Source organism: Alternaria incomplexa, assembly GCF_024043165.1.
Source record: "Alternaria incomplexa strain BMP 0042 chromosome Unknown scaffold_2, whole genome shotgun sequence".
In the NCBI taxonomy this organism is placed as follows: domain Eukaryota; kingdom Fungi; phylum Ascomycota; class Dothideomycetes; order Pleosporales; family Pleosporaceae; genus Alternaria; species Alternaria incomplexa.
Window position 1 is genome coordinate 377,509 of NW_026249851.1, and position 19,095 is coordinate 396,603.

The window sequence follows — 19,095 nt, forward strand, 5'->3', positions numbered from 1 at the left end:
CGACCAGCGCTGGGGAAGACATTCCTCGAAGGCGCAGCATAATTGTTCCCAGCGACACTACTGAAAGCATTACGGCTACTCCTGACGCCCGCTCGCTGCAGGTTCTCCCATTGAGGTTGGACCCGGGCAGGTGGACGGCTTGGAACAATGGAAGGCATGATAGAGGGCACCTGACCGATGCGGGAACGACTTGGGCGATATGCGGGCGGTACATCAACCGCTGCTTGGGAATAACTGGGCGCGTCTCTATTGTAGAATTCTCGGTTTTGGGAAGAGCCATAGGCACTGTCGCTGGTATACGGTGAGCGTCCCTCTTCCGGACGTATGATGAAGCCACGTGAATTAAGATGACGTCTTTGATGCTGATGTGAGTATGGTGGCGTTGGTGCTAGCTCTACCAATCTGCGGCGGTGGTCCACCTCGATAGGCTCGTTCCTAGAATCGACGGGTGAATCGAAGAATGAGAGGCCGTTTAGACTACGAGCCTCAACCCAGCCGGCCCGAGGTTGGTTCGTCCTTGATCTTCGTGACCGATAATCGCCGGAATGATCGGAACTATCCTGAAGTTCAGCGCGGCCGGGCGATGGATGGATTCGGGCCTGGTTATGACCGCTTCGGAAATAGGGACTTACTACACTCTCGATCTGATGGCCGGGATTTTGTTGGCGCCTCGGTGCTGGCGTAGTGGGGCCAAGATCCGGCATGCCGTGAGCTCTGTTTGTGTATTCGTTAGTTTGGTGGTCGCTAGAAGGATATTGACGCGCATCGACAGAGGCCGGAGATCTGTGTGGCGACTGGTGCATGAACGGATGTCCAAGATCCAGAGGCTTCCGGTAATCAACTCCTTCGGCGTTGTGCTCATGTCGATAAGCAGGTAGTACTTGCCTATTCCTGCCATCGTTACGATAGTCCGTGCTCGTCTGCTCGCGAGGATCTTTCAGACCTAGCTCCATCCCATTGTCGCGCGACAGACCATCCATAAGACGAATGTATGAGGGCTCAGTAGGCAAATGAACCGGACGATGGCCACTGCTTTGCTTATCCATTTTGACTGGAGACGATGCTCGGAATGTGAAGTCTGACCGGTTGTCTTTGAGGCCTACACTAGAAAGTAGCTGCGATCCTCGAACGTCAGAGGCTTGATGGGGCTGTTCTACAGGCAGCGCTCCCGACATGTACGGTGTCTCGTCGCGGAAGTCATCGCGTCCTGGCTGATGACCGACTTCAACATCTTGCCAGTGTCCGTTATCATACATTTGCACGTCTGGGTCGTCCTCAAAGGACCCATCTGCTGCATACCTGGAGCGATCACTGGAGAACTTCTTTCGCAGGCTCGGAAACATCTTGCGCATGGATTGCATCCTGGACATCGGCTTTGGTGGAGGTGGCATGGCATCTCGGCTTGAAGGATGGCAGGCTTGGGTGTTGGTGGGAAGGGGTGAATCGAGGCGTTGCCGCTTCATGGGTCGCGGGACAAAGGAGCCGGAAGATGCGGTTCCCAATCGTCCAGTTGTATGAGCCGATCTACCGGCGGTATGGCTTGAGGCAGTCGTTCGTAGTTTACCGCCCGATCGTCCGCTGCGTTCAGGCGAAGCTTCGTCGCTATCGAATGCGTGGGGGTCAATGCCTTTGAAGTTAGGTACAGGTTCTAGTGCCATCGCAAAGCCGAGTTGGGCAAGTCGCTTCTGCATCCTCTCGTTTTGACTGGAGCGGTTAGCAAATGCCTCGTAGCATGGCGTATTCGGCCTACTCGACTAGCATAGGCACAAGCTTCAAGTAATGGCGAATTGCTGACTTGTTTGCCAGGAATGTTGCGAGGTCCTTTGGGTTGACATCGCGAAAATGCGCAACCTCTTCATCGAGACCCTGGAGTCGCTGAACCTCGGCTTTCATGGCTTGAAACTGATCCTTCTGCAGTCGTAGTCGCTCGTTCTCTTGCTGGAGTGTAACGACTTTCGCGTGTTCCTTGGAGGCAAGATCCTGCACACTAGCCAGTTTCTTCTCCATATTGGTTAAGGCTTCTTGAAGGGGCTTGCGGGTCGCATAGGTGTTCTGGCAGTATCGAATAAGCGCAATATACTGGAACTGATTATTGTTAGCTGGTGTCATGACCTGTGGGTGACATGACGTACGCGCAATGCCTCCATCTCTTTTCCGCTACCATCGAGGCGGATGGGAGGCGCGGTGAACCATGCGAGCGGAATCTGAGGATCGTATTCATCTTTCTTGAAGCCGCGTATCGAGAAGAGATCGCGCGGCTCACTGTCGCCTTTCTCTTTGATACAGACGGGACAGGGTGATTGAGGTCGCTGTCCGGCTGTGTGGAAAGGCGGTCCTGTCGTGGCTGTCAGCAGCTGCCTAATGTGCGGTCGCGCTTCACTTACCGCCGCCCTCCAAATGACTGCTGCAGAAGACATGACAGCAACTGGCGAGGAACAGGCGCGTCACAAGGCGCTCTTTCGGGTTGATACCATCTGACAGGCCACGGACTGTCTCGTTGTGGCCTTCGTAGACATCGGCGAAGGAGGCGCAACACACCGAGCAGGCGTAGATGAAGTTGAGGGGATCAGCGCCCAGCTCTGTTGGTCCCTTCTCCGACACAGCGCTCATGACTGCGGTTGCGACGATGTGGAAAGAGGACAGGAGCGACGCGGGGGTGGATGGTGGGGGCAGTTGGGATATGGAAGTGACGGCGAGGCAGTCGCTGTCAACAGCGCCAAGACATCAACACACGTCGTGCTTTCCTTTCTCGACGCGGTGACGGACGATAAGGAACAACAAAGGATGCGAGGTGAAGAATCGACACAAACTCACGGTGAGACACAAGAGACATGGATCAGACATTCGGACACGTGCGCTCCACCTACAACACTCCCACGCGCTCATGACAAGGGGTGTTGTGAAAGTTCACTGATGGCTACACGGAAAGCATGGAAGAAATGTCTCCATATATACAGAAAACGGATCATCTTTCTCTACCTACCCAGTTCATCTTGTACTCTAAGCAAACGTCCGGCATGGGTATCTGTATCGCGTTAGTGTCGTTCCTGTAAAATCAGATGAAAATACCTACGCTGTGCCATATGACTGCTCGTTCTCCAGCTCGTATCGCTTGTGTCCGCCAGCAAGGGTGTTGTGTAGCCCGCTTGGTAGCGGAGGCATACCACCAGGACCCAGTACATCCTTTGCAAGTCCAGTGTTCTTCTCAAACGCGACCGCCAGTCCCTTGGCGCCTTCCTCTTTCGCCGCAACCAGCGACTTTGTGCCTGCCTCGCCAATCAGCTCCTGCTTGGGTGCTGCCGCGCTTCCAACTTCGAGCAGCGCGACCGCGTCGGACTGGGTGACTGTCGAGAGCCTGGGGTATCGTCGTCGCACGTCGCGCTTCCAGTATGGGTTCTCGGCGATATCAGCGGCAGGAAGAGTGACGGGGTCGTCGTAAGAGTTGGGGTCCAGACCGCCTGGGGGTGGGTTGCGGAATTGCGGGTTCATGGGGATACCCGTGGAGCGCTTGGGGTCGAGCGCGAAGAGCCTATTAATAGCGGCATAGATTCCGGTAGGCTGGACAGTGTATTTCTACAGGTCTACAGTCAGTACCCGTGTTCGCAATGGTTAATGGCTGAAGAGGGGCGGCGAGGTAAAGGCATTCGAGATCGGTTCGGGCTGCGTACCGAAAAGACAGTAGTCTTCACATTCTTGGCGACAGACATCTTGAGGGATTGGCCTTCCAGAAAGACTGCAAGGGTGTCAATAGGTCAATGGGCCGGTGCCGTGCTGTTGCGCGTTTGGGTCGACTATCGTGACGCTTGGTGATGTTCGCGAAGCTCGATGGATGCCAAGACGGCACTATCCGCTTTGATACTCGCGCCTTTTCATTCGTCAGGCGTGTCGCGAACATCATTGTCGTTCCTTAATCAGACCTGCGACTACTTAGGTACACTCGCACTCTGTCGCTTTGGCTCTAATCTCAATCACTCTTCTTGATGAATCACTCTTTCACTGTCAATTCCTCTGTGAAACCCTCATCCCGCAAGGTACTGGTGCGCTTCACGGTCAACATCGCTGCATGAACGCCTCTGATTGCTGGGTCTATTGATACTTTGCCGGATCTGAGAAGCGTCCCGGCTGAAGGCATTGATAGTAGATGGCTCGCAGCTCCACCGTACATCACCTTCCCACCTGCTGGCTGCAGTAAAGTTATGGTGTGGCTGCGAGTGCAAGATGATTTGAACTAGCGTCTGTGCATGCCCAGGTGTGCGTCGTTGACTACCTAGGTATGCATGACGCAAAATCGTTCCTACCCACTGCCCACTGCAATCGTGATTGTTGCCAGGCTTACGCGCACGATATCCGCGCCCTTCCAACCCCGAAAAAGGTGGGATGACACGGGTATCCGCACTAGTGTCCTCGCTTGCTGTGATATCCGCTGCACGTGATTGCGACACGGCGTTCTGCATCGATATCCGACATTAGCCGTGACACGCCGCTACGTATACCCAAGACACCCGCTCGCCGATTCTGCGATGAGAAGGGCACGAGACTACTCCACAACGCTGTTTTTCTTTGTCATCGCGATGGAGCTGGGATCAGGGAGGGTATTGCGGGAGCTGCGGATGGTGGTGGAGGGTGAATGAGTACTTATGTACCTTTATCTGCACAGGATCTCGTTGGTGAAACGATTTTGGTACTCTCCTTCGTGCACACGAATTGTACAACTGCACGCGTGTTTGTGGCAATGGTCTTTGTTCGATATCAATAACACAACACACATTCAACTCGCCTTGAGCTGTCACAAATATGGCAATTCTATTCCTACTGGCCTCCATCTTCGGAGCGCTGGTTCTCTACGTACGTTGCTTCCCGTTCTCATGCAATTAAAAGCTAACACCATGCTCAGATCTTCGGAGTGATCGTTTACCGCCTGACTTTCCATCCTCTTGCATCATACCCAGGCCCTTTCCTGGCAAAGATCACAGATATCTATCTGGCGTACTACGCCTACAAGGGCTCTCGGCATCTCGCTTTCCACCGCGCGCACGAGCAATATGGACCGTACGTCCGTCTTGGACCGAATCTACTTTCTGTCAACACCGCCACTGGTCTAAAGACCATCTATGGATTCCGATCAAACGTCAAGAAGGCGTCGTTCTACGAAGCGTTCCCCAGCACACCCAAAGCGGTCAGCGTGCATAGTTCTATCGACAAGATGCAGCATGCACGCAAGAGACGTGTGATGAGCCACGCTTTCAGCGACTCGGCCATCAAGAGTCTCGAGAAGTACATCCTGGCAAATGTACGTGTTGGCTGCGAATTGCTTGGACGCAAGAGCAACAACTGGTCTGCCGAGAAGAGCCTCGCCGATGAGAAAGATGGTGGCTGGAACGACGCTTGGAACGCTGCGCATTGGTGCGAGTGGCTCGTATTCGACATCATGGGTGATTTAGTATTCGGCAAGGCTTTTGGCATGTTGGAAAGCCCTACCAATCGTTTCGCAACTCAGCTGGTTGGCAACGCGGCACACCGACATCTCATCTGCGGAACGCACCTTACCATCCACAACTGGCACCTGGACAAGCTCTTCTTCCGCAAGATTGCAGGCCAGCGGGCGCAGTACATGCAGTACAGCAAGGGCCAGGCTATGGAGCGAACGAAGTTGGGCGTCGACGTTGATCGTAAAGATTTCTTCTACTACCTGCTCAACGCGAAGGACCCAGAAACCGGCAAGGGCTTCAGCATGGACGAGCTTTGGGGCGAATCAAACTTGCTGATCATCGCTGGTTCCGATACAACTTCCACGGCTATGGCTGGCGCCTTCTTCTATCTCGCACACAACCCCGCAGCGATGCAGAAAGTCTGCAAAGAGATCCGCGAAACATTCAATGATGTTGAGGAAATCGTAACCGGACCCAAGCTCAGCGGCTGCTCATTCCTACGCGCTTGCATTGACGAGACCATGCGCATGACACCCCCAGTCGCCGGTGCTCTTCCCCGGGAAGTCCTTGCCGGTGGTCTGGATATCGATGGTCGCCACATTCCTGCCGGATGCGACGTCGGCGTCCCAATCTACGCCATTCACCACAACGCCGACTACTTCCCTCAACCGTTCGACTACATTCCTGAGCGATGGCTATCTGATCCATCCGCGAACCCGCTTCATAGCAGTCTCCAGGCAGCGCAGTCGGCGTACAACCCCTTCAGCATCGGTCCTCGTGGATGCATTGGCAAGGGTCTCGCGTATGTTGAGCTGTCGGTAACGATTGCCAGGGTACTTTATCTGTATGATCTGAGACTGGCGCCGGGCACGACGTTGGGTGCTGGAAGCAAAGACTTGGAAGTCGGTAGGACAAGGGCGTCTGAATATCAGATCCAGGACGTCTTTGCGAGCAAGAAAGACGGGCCAGTCTTACAGTTTAGGGCTAGATGATCCCTAAGTAGCTTGATTAATGAACTGTCTTGTTACAAATCTCGGAGACGTGTGATAAGATCTTTTTCTGCTGTGCCAGTATATCAAGTGGGCGAAAGCTTGGTCGAGCTGCAAAGGACTGACCGGCGCGGCGGTCGCGGGTTCGCTGCTTTCGTTACAGTGTTATCGATAAGCCAGGTCTTGGCAAGCCAAGGAACTTTCTCTGTTTAGCGCGATAATGGCTGGCGTCTTTTCGAGTAGACGCGATCATTCGCCATCATCGATTGCGGATGCACATACCATCACTTTCGGACTAACACAATTGACTATGGCTGTACCCAGGATACTCTCTCGTGGGCGCTGTCTCTTTGCTCGGACAACACCTTCCGTACGCGTTGCTCAGTCAGCTGTTCCGTTGATCAGAACATCAATTACGAAGCGAGAGTTCGCTGCCAGCCAGCTGAGACGGGAAAATATCATCGAAACACCGTCGAGAGGACCAGAGATTGCACTCACTGATGCGCGCGCTCCGACATCAAGCGCATCATCAGGGGTTGCTTTATTGGGTATACCAAAACGACTGACAAGAGGAGAGGTCGAGGATCTACTACGATCAAAAGGATGCACCGTGTACGTCTTATAGCATTTCTTTGAAGATTTCGCAAACAGGGTTTCGAGCTAATGATCACCCAGCAAGAGGTTGCAGATGCGTCTTGATCGCTACAGTTTCCAGAACGACACCAGGTGTTTCGCGGAACTTGGAAGCGAAGCAGAGGCCGCCAAGGTCATTGCAGAGCTTAATGACACAGAGATACAGCGCAAGAAGCTTATCGTCAGGCCTCTCAAAGAAGACTTCGTTTGGGGCCCTGTGCAGGAGAAGCAAGACCATAAGTACGCTACTCGCTACTTCTTTGACGAGGGCCCCGCCGCTGCACTCGAAGCTGTACGCCCATTGCTCGAAGGTCGTCGCTTGATGGTTAGAGTTCAGACACCCGGTTGGACGTCCAATGCCAGCATTGCCAGACAAAAACAGAACGCACTGCGGATCCTTGAAGAGCAGTTTGCCAAACATGGTACCATCGAACGCTTCAGTGACTTCGCGCCATTCTATGGCGACAAGAAAAAAGAACCGCGCATTCTTTGCTTCATTGATTTTGCAACCAAAGAGGGCGCAGATAAAGCGATCGAGAACATCCACGATACGCAAATCGAGGGTCGTTTGACGTGGCTGATGCGTTCTGAGACCAATCAATACAGGAGCCACCAAATTGGGAAGGTAGCCCCTGAGGCGCTCAAACAGCTACAAGAACGTGGTGTGGCGCCTAAAGACGAAGAGCTTCACGAGGACAAGTTTGTCAATCCGCTACCGAAGAAGGAATAGTTGAAGCAACGATGGCGGGACGTGTGTGTTTCATGAGCTGAGACTTTACTCGACTTACATCATAGTTTGTTGTCAGCACTGTGTTTTAAACACAGGCATTTGTCGACCTTTGTACATTAAAGAAAATTCCAACATTATACGAAGACGGTGACTAAGAGGGGCGAGGCGCAGGTAGGCAGTGCGTACCAAAATACAAAAGTCCCGGATGGCTTGCATCTTGTCTCGCACCCACCACAAGTCTTCAATTCTTCCATAGTACCTAATGTTATGGAACAGACGTTACACATACCCCTGCACTCACAACGCGCAGGTAGCAACGAAGCCTTACGCAACACGCATGTGCTTGGGCGGGCGTTTGCCCTTACTTTACCAGCTTATATTTTCCAGCTCTTTGGCGTCACTTTCCTCCCAAGGGAACAATTGCTCTGAATCCTTGATCAACCGCTCATGATCCTCCGATCGCGGTTTGATCGAACAACGGTATGGCACAGGGTGACTGATCGCTCCAGGCTCAAACTTCACCTCCGGCTCCACAACGCGACCATCTCCATCAACGAACTTGGTGATGTCAAACACCGCGAGAGTCTGGGCGATGGTAATGAAGAGCGCGTTATCCGCCACGTATCGGCCCGGGCAGATGCGGCGACCGTACCCGAAGATGAAGTTTCTAGGGTCGGGCTCACTCTTATGAGTGGGTGTTTCGAGGAAGCGCTCTGGTCTGAACACCATTGGGTCGGGGTAGACTTCGGGGTCGTGCGTAAAATGCCAGTTGTTGGGTAGAAGGATGGAGCCTTTTGGAATGCGATACCCGCGACACGTATCTTCTTCGGTGCTGCAATGCGGAAGGCACATTGGTAAAACGAGGTGCCAGCGATGTGTCTCCTTCATAATTGCCTCGATATACGGAAGGCTCTCGTGATCTTTACTAACGGGTAACCGGCTTACGCCGATGACGCGATCTAGCTCTTCTTGGGCCTTCTTTTGGACTTCCGGGAATACGGTCATGGCAAGGAAGAAGGTCATTATGGACGACACAGTCTATTGGTTGAGTCAGTAAAGTAATAGAGGCGCCGATATCTGCATAAAAGCTTACCGTATCAGCACCGCCGAGGTATAGCGCCAATGCAGCCCACTTATGAACAAACTCAATCTCAGCGTCTGAACCGAGTCCTTCAATGCATTGCGACAAGAAAGACGGCGAATGCCTCTTCTCTCTCATCTGCTTCTTCACGAACTCATACGGCTGGTTAGTGCATTGGCGGAGCTGCGCTTCCATTCGTCTCGCCGTGTCTTTGAACCCCGTACCTGGCAGCCATGCTGGCAAGTACCGCACTAGCCGATATCAGAAGCTGCGTGAATCATTAAGAAGCGATACTCACAGAATGGAAAGATATCTACCGACCATTTCCCAGGAACTGTAGCATCTGCGAACTGTTGCATGGTTTTGGCTGCCAGATCAACGAACGGATCGTTGCCGCTGGATACGGTGGTGTAGCCGTAGGTGATCTTGAGAATCACACTGCCAGCCTCTTTTCGTATATGATCAAACAGCTTGTCGGGTGAGTCCAGAAGGTCGAGCAAGAAGTGCGCAGCTTCCGTCTCTTGCACCTTATCGAATACAGATACGGAGATGTTCGTGCTCGCTATCTTGGTGATATTCTTTCGCTGGATTTTCCATTCTGTGGAGTACGGAGCCATCGCAGTGGCATGCCGCCATCCTACCCTGTTCGCGTGGTCAACAAGTGGCCGATCATACAACACCACGTAGCTATTGCGAGCCATTGACGTACATATCACCGCTAAAGGTTTGGCTAGGTCTCGAAGAATGAATCGCCGAGCGATCGCGCAACAGCTCAAACGCGATCTCAGGGTCGTTAATGATGATGAAGGTCTGCCCTAGCACTGTGACGGAACTGATGGGGCCGTAAAATTCCTTGTGCTGCAGCCAATGGTGACACTCAAGCGTGCCAGATTTGGGCATATCGTTGACATTTCCAAGAAGTGGGAGGCCTTTTGGGCCCGGGGGAAGAGGTAGAGCATTCTTTCTCCCTAGATGCCAACGGATTGCGTAAATTATGGCAAATGTAGCGAACGCAATGCCAATCGTGGCTGATAGCACGATAGCCATGGTGATGAAAGTGATGAGGAAAAGCAATTGCCGGGATTGTAACATAATCGAGATACCTGTCCTGCCAAGCCAGATCCTTCGCCGTATTAGGATCTTGCTGCGTGATAACGGTTCGCTTAGAACGACTGCGCCGCATTGGTGCAGATACAAAGTGCTCGGGAACTTCTCCGCCAGTGAGATAAAGCGCAGTAATTCCCGTGGGATTTGGGCCGTGTCGAAAGGGTAAATCCGTCAAGTTATGAACGTCGATTTTGTTGGTTGCGGCACCGACCTGCCAGAAAAGGGCAAGCCCTGGAGCCTACCAGTGATCGTCTCCCATTGCGCGCGTATCTTTCCAAGGCATGGTAGTTTGACGGGGCGACTGAAACCACGCCCATATTCCTTCGGATCCTGCGAGCTGTCAAACGCTCAAGAAGGTAATCCCCTTAACGGATCGTCGCTGACCTGAGCTATAGATCATGCGTCATGTTGGACATATACCCCAAATACTTCCTTCGTAGCAGATATTGCGCCGCTACACATCTTTTCACTCGACCATCGTCGCGATGAAGATCTTCCGGTGCTTTGCAGCACTCGCCATCTTTGTGCTGCCTTTACTCGCGCAAGACAATTTCCTGCGAAAACTACCGACCTGTGCAGTTAGTTGATGATTGAGCTTTCGTGGCATTGAACTGAGAACCGCAGGTAAAGTGCTTCCAAGCTCTTGTACCCTCGAGCAGTTGCAAACCAGATGACTTCGGTTGTCTGTGTGCCGACACGGCCTTCCGGACAAAATCTGCGAATTGCAATGCTGCCAATTGCACTGTGCCCGCATCACTTAGTGCGACTAACCAAACCTACGCAGCTTGTGGCATACCGATCAGGGATGAGAGCGAGACAATGATCGCTGTAACGGCCTCTATTGGCGCTCTTGCTGTACTAATGGTTGTCTTGCGACTGACAGACCGGTTCTTTTCAGCCAAAGCCAAGCTTGGCCTAGACGACCTGCTCATCGGGCTATCTGGAGTAAGTCATGAACGTTGAGCGTGCGGGGTGCTAGAGCTGACGGAAGGTAGTTGGCCTCGTTGTTTCAGAACGTCCCTGTCATCGTCGGTAAATCACTCCCAACATTCCATTTAGAGATGCAACGGTCAACTGATGGGTCTCCTAGCGGGTCGTCTCGGATTCGGAAGAGACATGTGGGGGATATCGCCAGCGGCGATAACAAATAGCTTCAAGGTAAGCCTCGCCTTGAGCGCCCGTTCTGAAGCTAAATTCTGCTGCAGTGGTTGTACGTTACCTATTTCATGTACCAAATCGCAGAAGCCTTCTGTCAACTGTCCATCCTGGCCTTTTACCTGCGGATCGCAACCTCGCCAAAACTACGGACAACCACGTATATCCTGATGGGGATTGTTACCGGCTTCGGTATCAGCAATACAGGAGCCATGATGTTTCAATGCCAACCTATCTCATTCTTCTGGGACGGGTGGAAAGGCGAAACAAGTGGCCTATGCACCGTCGATGTTCGGCTATTTGGATTCATTCGCGGCGCCATTGAAATCATGCTCGACGTGGCAATCCTATCGCTACCATTGCCCATGTTAGCGAGACTACAGATGTCCTGGAAGAAGAAGGTCCAGATTATCTCTATGTTCGCTGTGGGCTTCATCATCTTCATCGTCAGTTGCCTTCGCTTATGGGCTCTCGTCCGATTCGATCAGAGCTCAAATCCGACTTGTGAGTACTGCTCCTCCTGTTGGCTGCACAATGACTGACGGCGCAATCATAGACGACAACGTATCCGGTGTTTACTGGTGTGTGACCGAAGCCAACCTCTTTATCGTAGTCGCATGCATGCCTGCCATGCATGCGATATACCAGCATACAATTTCAAGGATATGCAGCATATCCTCAGGCTCCGGGAAGAGCAGCTACGTCTCTAGTGACGATCGCTATCGTATACGAAGATCAGGTCATCAACTGTCTCTGGGTGGTATCTCGAAGGCTGTCGATATCCAAGTCAAGCGCGAGCATTTCTCGGAGTCGGATGTCGAACTCGTAGGCCGGACAAACTATCAATGATGCTTTCGGTGGCGGAAGGGCGCGTGTGGGGTTGCGGGCGACGCATCAGGCGTGTAGCGAAGACTGGCGACATCTTTGTTCTCGTTGACATGTAGACAGCCTGACTAGTCGCCGAGAAGTTTGTTCTGGCAATGCTAAAGCTTCCGCGCTGCACATGTCTGCTGAGTTGTGAGATGGTAGAAGCTGCATTCTCTAGACGTAGCAGCCAATGACGTCATTGCCTACCTACGAAGCACCTAGCCTGTTTGGGCAGACCATGAAAACTGCAGGGCAACATCTCCCTCCGTTTTCGATTTTTTATAGTCTGGCGCCCACTTCGCGATCATAACAGCTACTCTTTACTACAGTGACCACTGCATCATGGCGCTCAACCCCGCGTCAACCGGTTTGACGACTACAACAGGCGACCAGATGTGAGCTCACATCTCTACCTTGAAGGCTAACGCGTACACTACTGTTCAAGACACGGGTACATACATATGTAATCGCTGACTGAAATAGTGCGCGAGTCAACTAACTTGCATCGTCTCTTCTACGACTTCCTGCAGAACTTCGCAACCTCATCTATCTATTCACGTTTGCAGATTCTATGATACGTATCATCCGCGGAAAGGCGAACAAAGCCCAACCCTGTCGGTCTCATTTGCAGCTGTCAGCAGCTCCGCCATGAAGCCAACTCACTCTTCATTTCTACAGCGACGTTCGAAATGGAACTGGTCATGCCTTGAAGCTACGAGGCCGCTATCGTCGCCATTGGAGCTGAGCGGTATGCGCGGATCACCTCGATTCAAATTTCTATGTTGTCGGTAGAATTCCAAAATTTACACTGGCGGTACCCGGCGACAGTACTCCAGGATAGGGTTGAGCGTCAAGGGAGGGCTAACGCGAAGGCGCTCCCGGCTCTGAAAACGGTTCACGTCAAAGCTTCGAGGCTGCAATCGTCAGCCCTCAGTCTCGATACTAGGGCTTCTCTTGTGCGCGCATTGCGCCTTGTTCATGCAAAGACAGCACCTGAGGTCATATTTGAGGCATGACTGGAGGGTATCCTGAGAACTGCCGATGAGTTGGAGATCGCGTGATCGGAACTGTGCCCGTGTGGAATACAGGCAATGTCCAGGCGGAGCAGGAACTGGATGGATGGCGACTTTAGCATGTGTGCCAGCGATTTAGATGGATGATTAGAATGCAACGGTCTTTAGGATAATCTCCACCGGTGCAGTCGCGAACTAGGAACATTATGATTGCTGACAGTGACGTAAGCTGAGATGGAATGCGGGGGGTGTTCGGCCGAAGCGGTTAGCCTCGGCATCGGGGATGATGGCTGCCCCGAAGGCATCTTCGTAACAACGCGAGTTGTGCCCTTACGCCTTGTTTTGACCCACTGTGATACTACCACTCGAAATGAGCGCGGATGGTCAGACGCCGAGAGTGGTACCTCCAAGTCGACGAAGAGACAAGCCCATCTTGAGTTGCACCCTTTGTCGACGACGCAAGTAAAGAATCAGCTTACCTGACCGGAAGAATTGCATGCTAATTGTCTGAAGGTTGAAATGTGATCGACAACAGCCATGCAAAACATGTGTCGATCGCGGACTCTCGCTGTCGTGCGTCTATGTTCGCAACCCACCAGTGCAAAAGGAACCCAAAATCCCGAACAGCGTCCATGACAGGATTGACCAACTCGAAAAGCTCGTCACCAACCTCATCGGTGGAAATCCTGTTAATACAGCTAATCCCGCACCATCCAGCCCATCACAAGCGCGGCAACATCATAACGGAGGAAACAATGGTGACTTGCCTAGCACGCCGGATCGCGTAAATCTCAGCTGCGATGCAACAAGCTATACGAACAGTGGACATTGGACAAGCATACTTGATAGCGTACGTGAAACCTCTCACAGAGACTCTTACCTCTCTAATTCCAGCCCAGATATCAGAGCTGCGCGAACATCTCGACCAGGTGCCCGTATCGCCCGATCCGGATGATGAAGTGGTGAATGAAGTACCCGGTCCAGAGCTGCTGTTTGGACGTAATGCCCATGCGACTAGAGAAGAGCTCCTCACTGCTCTTCCTCCGCGGCCAGAAGCGGATCGTCTCATTGATACATTCTTCATATCAATGGAATCCCATCCAAGTATGCTCACTACCTCGGTTGAAGAGCGTCCACTGATGTCTCCAGCCCTCATCCACAAGCCAACCTTTCTCAAACAGGTGAGGTCAAGTGATCATTTCCACCTCTAGTAGCTAATGATCATACAGTATAATGAGCTGTGGACACAACCATCGGAAACTTCAACTATGTGGTTGGGTGTCCTCTATGCTGCACTGGCACTTGGCTTTCGTTTTCAAGCCGCGGTGAACGCTCATCAGCTTGGCGATACTGAACTGGCGCCTGATCTGGCGCGGATCAACTTCTATCGCGAGAAGGCTGCGCAATGTAAGCAGAAACTGGGTACAAACTACATGTGGTGCAACTGCTGAGTCCGTACGCCAATATCTAGGTATGATTCTTGCAAACTACACCAAAACACCGCCATACACGATCGAAGCGTTCTTGTTGTATTTTGGTACCGAATTTCTACGCTCAACCGACAGCCAGTTCAGCATCTACATGCTTGTTGGCATGCTTGTACGTCTTTGTTTCCGAATGGGATACCACAGGGACCCGTCGAGATTTCCGAACATCTCGCCTCACGAAGGTGAGCTGAGGCGTCGTAAATGGCTCGTAGTCATGTCGCTAGATTTTACCACCTCTTCTCAAGCCGGACTGCCACGGACGATCATGCCGCAAATGTACGATACTCAAGAGCCCCGCAACTTGGGTGAAGACGACCTTCACGAAGACATGCTAGAACTACCACCCTCAAGGCCCGAAACTGAGTTGACGCAACTGCTCTACTCCATCGTTCTCACGAGGTTGCGAAGTGTGCAGGCCAGGATTGTAGATCTCGTCAATGCTACCTCGCTGCCACCGTACGGAGAGATCACGGAGATGGACGCCACACTAAGAGATGTCTTCGAAAAGATACCACAATCGCCAGCATCGAACACCTTCGACGATCTTAGTACCGATTTATCACCAGACTTCATGCGCTACACGTATTTGAACGTAGCCTTCTTGAAGGCCGAGCTTATGTTGCATCGACCCTACTTCGTACTCGGCCGAACCGATAGCAGATATACATACTCCCGCAGGGTCTGCTTGAACGCTGCTATAGAGATGCTTCGCCTCCAGAGCAAGCTTGACGCTGAGGTCCAACCAGGAGGTCGACTAACTTCACCAGGGTGGCGTCTCTCTACCTTGAGCTGGTACATGTCTTCCATTATTGCGCAAGACTTCTTACTCGCGACTACCGTCTTGGTAGTCGAGCTTGATGAGGAACTCATTGCTCCCATCCCACTGGGTTCTGAGCTTATGGAAAGCGGGGTGCAACTGGACAAAGCGTCCCCGACGCAAGAGGAAATCGTCGCGTCGTTGCGCTCCGCTTATCACATCTGGATCAGGGCTAGCAAGAGATCGCAGGAGGCACGGAAGGTTGCTACAGCCGTGAAGCTTGTTCTCTCTAAAGTTCACGGCAGTGGGGTACAGGCTACCGATTCGGCGCACGGTGAGCCGCATCTTATTCACTACCCGCTTACATCTACTAACGTCATCGATAGCGGCTCACATAGGTGCCCAACCTGATTTGACTTCCCCATCCCAGATTTTCGACACCAACAATCTTGGATTCGCTGTTCCCGACTCGGATGCATTTGACATGGGTAATAGTGCTTTTGGTCACCCGTTCGATTTTGGCTTCATGCCAATGGATCTGGACCAGTATACCTTACCTCTCGATTGGGCACGTTTAGCTCGGCTCATCAGGTGCTGTTGGACTAACCTATGATTAGGGCGATGCGTTTCCCAACCTCCAGCCACATCCTCTTGGACAATATCCCCCAGGATCGTTCTTCTAGCAGTAGAAAAACTGCGCGTTCGAGTATCTTACCAACTCTCAGTCACTCTCCGACAGCCAAAAGGCTTTGGCAAATGTACTTGAGCGACGTGGTATCGCTCAAGCATTATGTGGAGAGGCCACGATCGTCGCTCCTAAAGTTCGGCGTTTCAGTCGCACTAGTGAAGCGCTCCCCGTTTCTGCGGGAGCTACCACCTCGCATTCGCGAACTTCACGACCGCTCTCAGTTCGGCACGACACGTAGTCCCAGTGCGTGGGCCCGGCCATGCGCAAGTTGTTTGGATGTCGACGAAACATCTCAGACCCCATCCATCTGAAGCTGGTTGTTGCTCAATGCCACGCTTTGGCCACGTCCTGCGACGCCGAAACAGGAACGCTGATCGCCGAATGCGCACATCCATCGCGATCTGGCGACTAATAGGCTGTTTGAAACCACCGGTCTATCCCCGCGCAAGGCTGCATGTGCCGTATCCGCGACGGTATATAGCAAGTCTATCATGCAACACTATAATCATGCGACAAGCTACCACGTACATCCATGCTTCCCATACATCGAGATTGAAGATTCCCGATAACCAGGAACAGTTGCGTCATGCTGCACGCATGTTGAAGCGCCTTACTTATCATCTCTGCGACAGTGCATATGTCTTCTGCTATGGACATCATACACCCGTCCTTATGTACTGACATCCGTCAGCACTGTCAGTCTCGCCGCTAGCGCCTTTCAACCACACGGAGTGTCGATGAGCAAGATGGATCACATAGAGGAGACCTTCTACACGGGGAAAGAGATCGCCATTGAGCCTGACCTTGGAGACTTGCGGAAGTCTACCGACAAGGCCTTGCCGGCGCCGCCCAAGACACCGAAGAGGGTGTTGATGAAGTACCGGTTCTCTGCGATTCTTTCAATCGCATTCGCGGTCGCAAGCTTCGTCTTCACGCTGGTACTGGTACTGGCGGGGAGCGATGAACATATGTTTGGTGGACAGTACATCGTGGCAGTACGTATACCGACCTCGGTGAAAAGAAGACAGATGTTGACGAACCGCAGCTGAATACAAGTATGATCGCCCGAGAGAGCTCACAGTCCGATGCAACATCGCAACGATCGGAAGGCGTGGACGGCGAGGCACTAGCAGACATCTACTATCTCTACCTCAGGACAGTTTGTTCGGGCTCTATTTTAGATGCTCAAGATGATGCTTCCGATACTATCGTCGTGGAACGATGCGAAAGCTATAGCGAAACCAGTGACAGTGAGTACCATAATTCCAAAGGCGTTTGAGGCTTGACTGACCATACTTCTGTAGGGCTATTAACACTGACAACGCCAACTGACGGGTCTCAAGACCCACTCTCCCCAATCATCCTAGTCTCAACACTCCTCAGGACGATGGCTACCGTATTGGCCGGCGTGCGATACACCGTCTTCGCTTCCTTACTCGTCTCGCTCGTCGGTGCTGGGTTCTCCGCCGTCTCCGCCATTCCAGCCATTATCTTTCCGCATTCGAAACTTCTCGCCTACTTCAACATCTTCTGGCCATTCCTTGCGAGCGCATTCGCTTTTGTCGCCGCCGTGTTGCTCACGGTGTTGATCTCTGGGGTCTTCTCGGTGGCTGGTGACATCATCGACGTTGCTGGGGGGAAGCTGAGTCAAGGTACATCCGTTCTTCTGATCGTATGGCTGGCATATGTACTAGTGTCGTTGTCGGTCGCTTACTGGGGCGTGGTATGGCTCGTAGAAGTCAGGCGATCAGGCCTCACTAGGAGAAAGAGAAGTGATGAAGAGGTCGGGAATTGGAAGAATATCGGGAAAGAGATATGGAGTGACGTGAAAGGAACGAAACGATTATGATACCCCACCAGCATGTCGCACGTCCATTAGATTAGCAAGAGCATCCAGGTTGACTGCGCTTTACATTGCTGAGTATCTCGTACTACGGTGAACGTGCACACACCCAACTTGCACAGGAGCTGATCTGTTCTTAGTCATGTGTATTGCAGCATACACAGTCAGATTGCAGTCACTTATCGATGAGTCTACACCTTGGGGTGGGATTCAAGTTTAGTGCGGCGCGGACGGGCACTTTTTGATCTGTGTCAAAGCTCCGGATTTCTTTGTGTCAAGTTGGGTCTCAACGGTACGAGCCGACTATTGGTTATCACGGATAATCACTTCCGTCAGAGTCATATTGACTCCTGTGTTGTAGCACGAAGAGTGTCAGTAAGTATACAATGCGCTCCTGCGTGCGCTCAGGATCAATGATCGGTCATTCCTGGCTCCACGATCTTCCTCATCGGAGTCATGCCTGGGTTTGCTATGATGCTCACGCGGAGTAGAGTCATCAAACCTTTCACCATATAAAGCCTTCTCTGGTGCTTCATTACCTTTGCGCTAATAAAGCAGCTTTCAACAACCCAGAAGTCAGTTCAGCAGGCACACATATCCATTGCCAACATATCAGCATACAACACATCAATTTTTGAGTCTACCTACAACCAAAGATGTCCACTCGTGCTTTCAGACTCGCGCCGGGGCAAATGACCGCGGCTGACAGCCGACAACCATGTCCTTGGACTCTTGAGACTCTCAAACACCCATCTGATAGGACTGGAATTTACGCAACCACGAGACTGCTGAACCCTGCGGTAGAGACTGATCTCTTCTGGTACGAAGGCAAACTTAAAAATGAGAGTCCGAAGCGCGACGACACAGATGTACTTGCAGGCTTCGCGGGGGTTACAAGGGTGGAAGATGATGGCCAATGGCCGGGATTTATCGATTTATCGGATGACGAGCTGGCTCAACAGCTTCGGGCGGCTGGAGGCAACATCCATAACATTGTGGCAATCGGTCTTGAAGCCTTCTCTACAGCGAGACCGAAGACTATGAAGACAGCTTGTGGCAGCACATGTTGGTTCGTCGGATCTTCGAAGCCGCGTACAAAATAGAGTCAGCAAACGAAGCACGTTGGAGGGTTCTTCTCGAGGATTGTCACTACTATAAGGATGACTGCCAATATCTGGCTGATCACTTCCTGGACAAATCATACCTTGATAAAAGGGTCAAAGTCGAAGCGACCAACAATGGAACGGGCTGGGCCGGCACTCAAAAAGACAGTGGCGACTACATCTTTATGACTTTCAAACCCATAGACTCCATTC

At 52.2% G+C, this 19,095-nt stretch overlaps 6 protein-coding genes across 6 annotated transcripts; 3 read left to right on the forward strand and 3 right to left on the reverse strand.

Moving 5' to 3' along the window:
* Positions 1–1,746: 1,746 nt before the first annotated feature.
* Positions 1,747–2,610, reverse strand: J4E90_001609 (uncharacterized protein; the record flags this gene model as incomplete). Its single annotated transcript, XM_051431195.1, has 3 exons — positions 1,747–2,085; positions 2,133–2,335; positions 2,385–2,610. 3 exons carry the CDS (start codon positions 2,608–2,610, stop codon positions 1,747–1,749), a joined length of 768 nt encoding a protein of 255 aa, XP_051294329.1.
* Positions 2,611–3,000: 390 nt separating this feature from the next.
* Positions 3,001–3,707, reverse strand: J4E90_001610 (uncharacterized protein; the record flags this gene model as incomplete). The annotated part of the gene is made up of 3 exons (XM_051431196.1): positions 3,001–3,025; positions 3,074–3,573; positions 3,669–3,707. 3 exons carry the CDS (start codon positions 3,705–3,707, stop codon positions 3,001–3,003), a joined length of 564 nt encoding a protein of 187 aa, XP_051294330.1.
* A 1,087-nt stretch (positions 3,708–4,794) lies between these two features.
* J4E90_001611 (uncharacterized protein) lies at positions 4,795–6,421 on the forward strand (the record flags this gene model as incomplete). The annotated part of the gene is made up of 2 exons (XM_051431197.1): positions 4,795–4,845; positions 4,895–6,421. The coding sequence occupies 2 exons, from the start codon at positions 4,795–4,797 to the stop codon at positions 6,419–6,421; spliced, it is 1,578 nt and encodes a 525-aa protein (XP_051294331.1).
* A 600-nt stretch (positions 6,422–7,021) lies between these two features.
* On the forward strand, positions 7,022–7,781 carry J4E90_001612 (uncharacterized protein; the record flags this gene model as incomplete). The annotated part of the gene is made up of 2 exons (XM_051431198.1): positions 7,022–7,030; positions 7,107–7,781. The coding sequence occupies 2 exons, from the start codon at positions 7,022–7,024 to the stop codon at positions 7,779–7,781; spliced, it is 684 nt and encodes a 227-aa protein (XP_051294332.1).
* A 366-nt stretch (positions 7,782–8,147) lies between these two features.
* J4E90_001613 (uncharacterized protein) lies at positions 8,148–9,479 on the reverse strand (the record flags this gene model as incomplete). The annotated part of the gene is made up of 3 exons (XM_051431199.1): positions 8,148–8,819; positions 8,875–9,113; positions 9,161–9,479. The coding sequence occupies 3 exons, from the start codon at positions 9,477–9,479 to the stop codon at positions 8,148–8,150; spliced, it is 1,230 nt and encodes a 409-aa protein (XP_051294333.1).
* Positions 9,480–14,477: 4,998 nt separating this feature from the next.
* Positions 14,478–17,249, forward strand: J4E90_001614 (uncharacterized protein; the record flags this gene model as incomplete). The annotated part of the gene is made up of 5 exons (XM_051431200.1): positions 14,478–15,582; positions 15,635–15,794; positions 16,628–16,931; positions 17,118–17,186; positions 17,241–17,249. 5 exons carry the CDS (start codon positions 14,478–14,480, stop codon positions 17,247–17,249), a joined length of 1,647 nt encoding a protein of 548 aa, XP_051294334.1.
* Between the last annotated feature and the right edge of the window lie 1,846 nt (positions 17,250–19,095).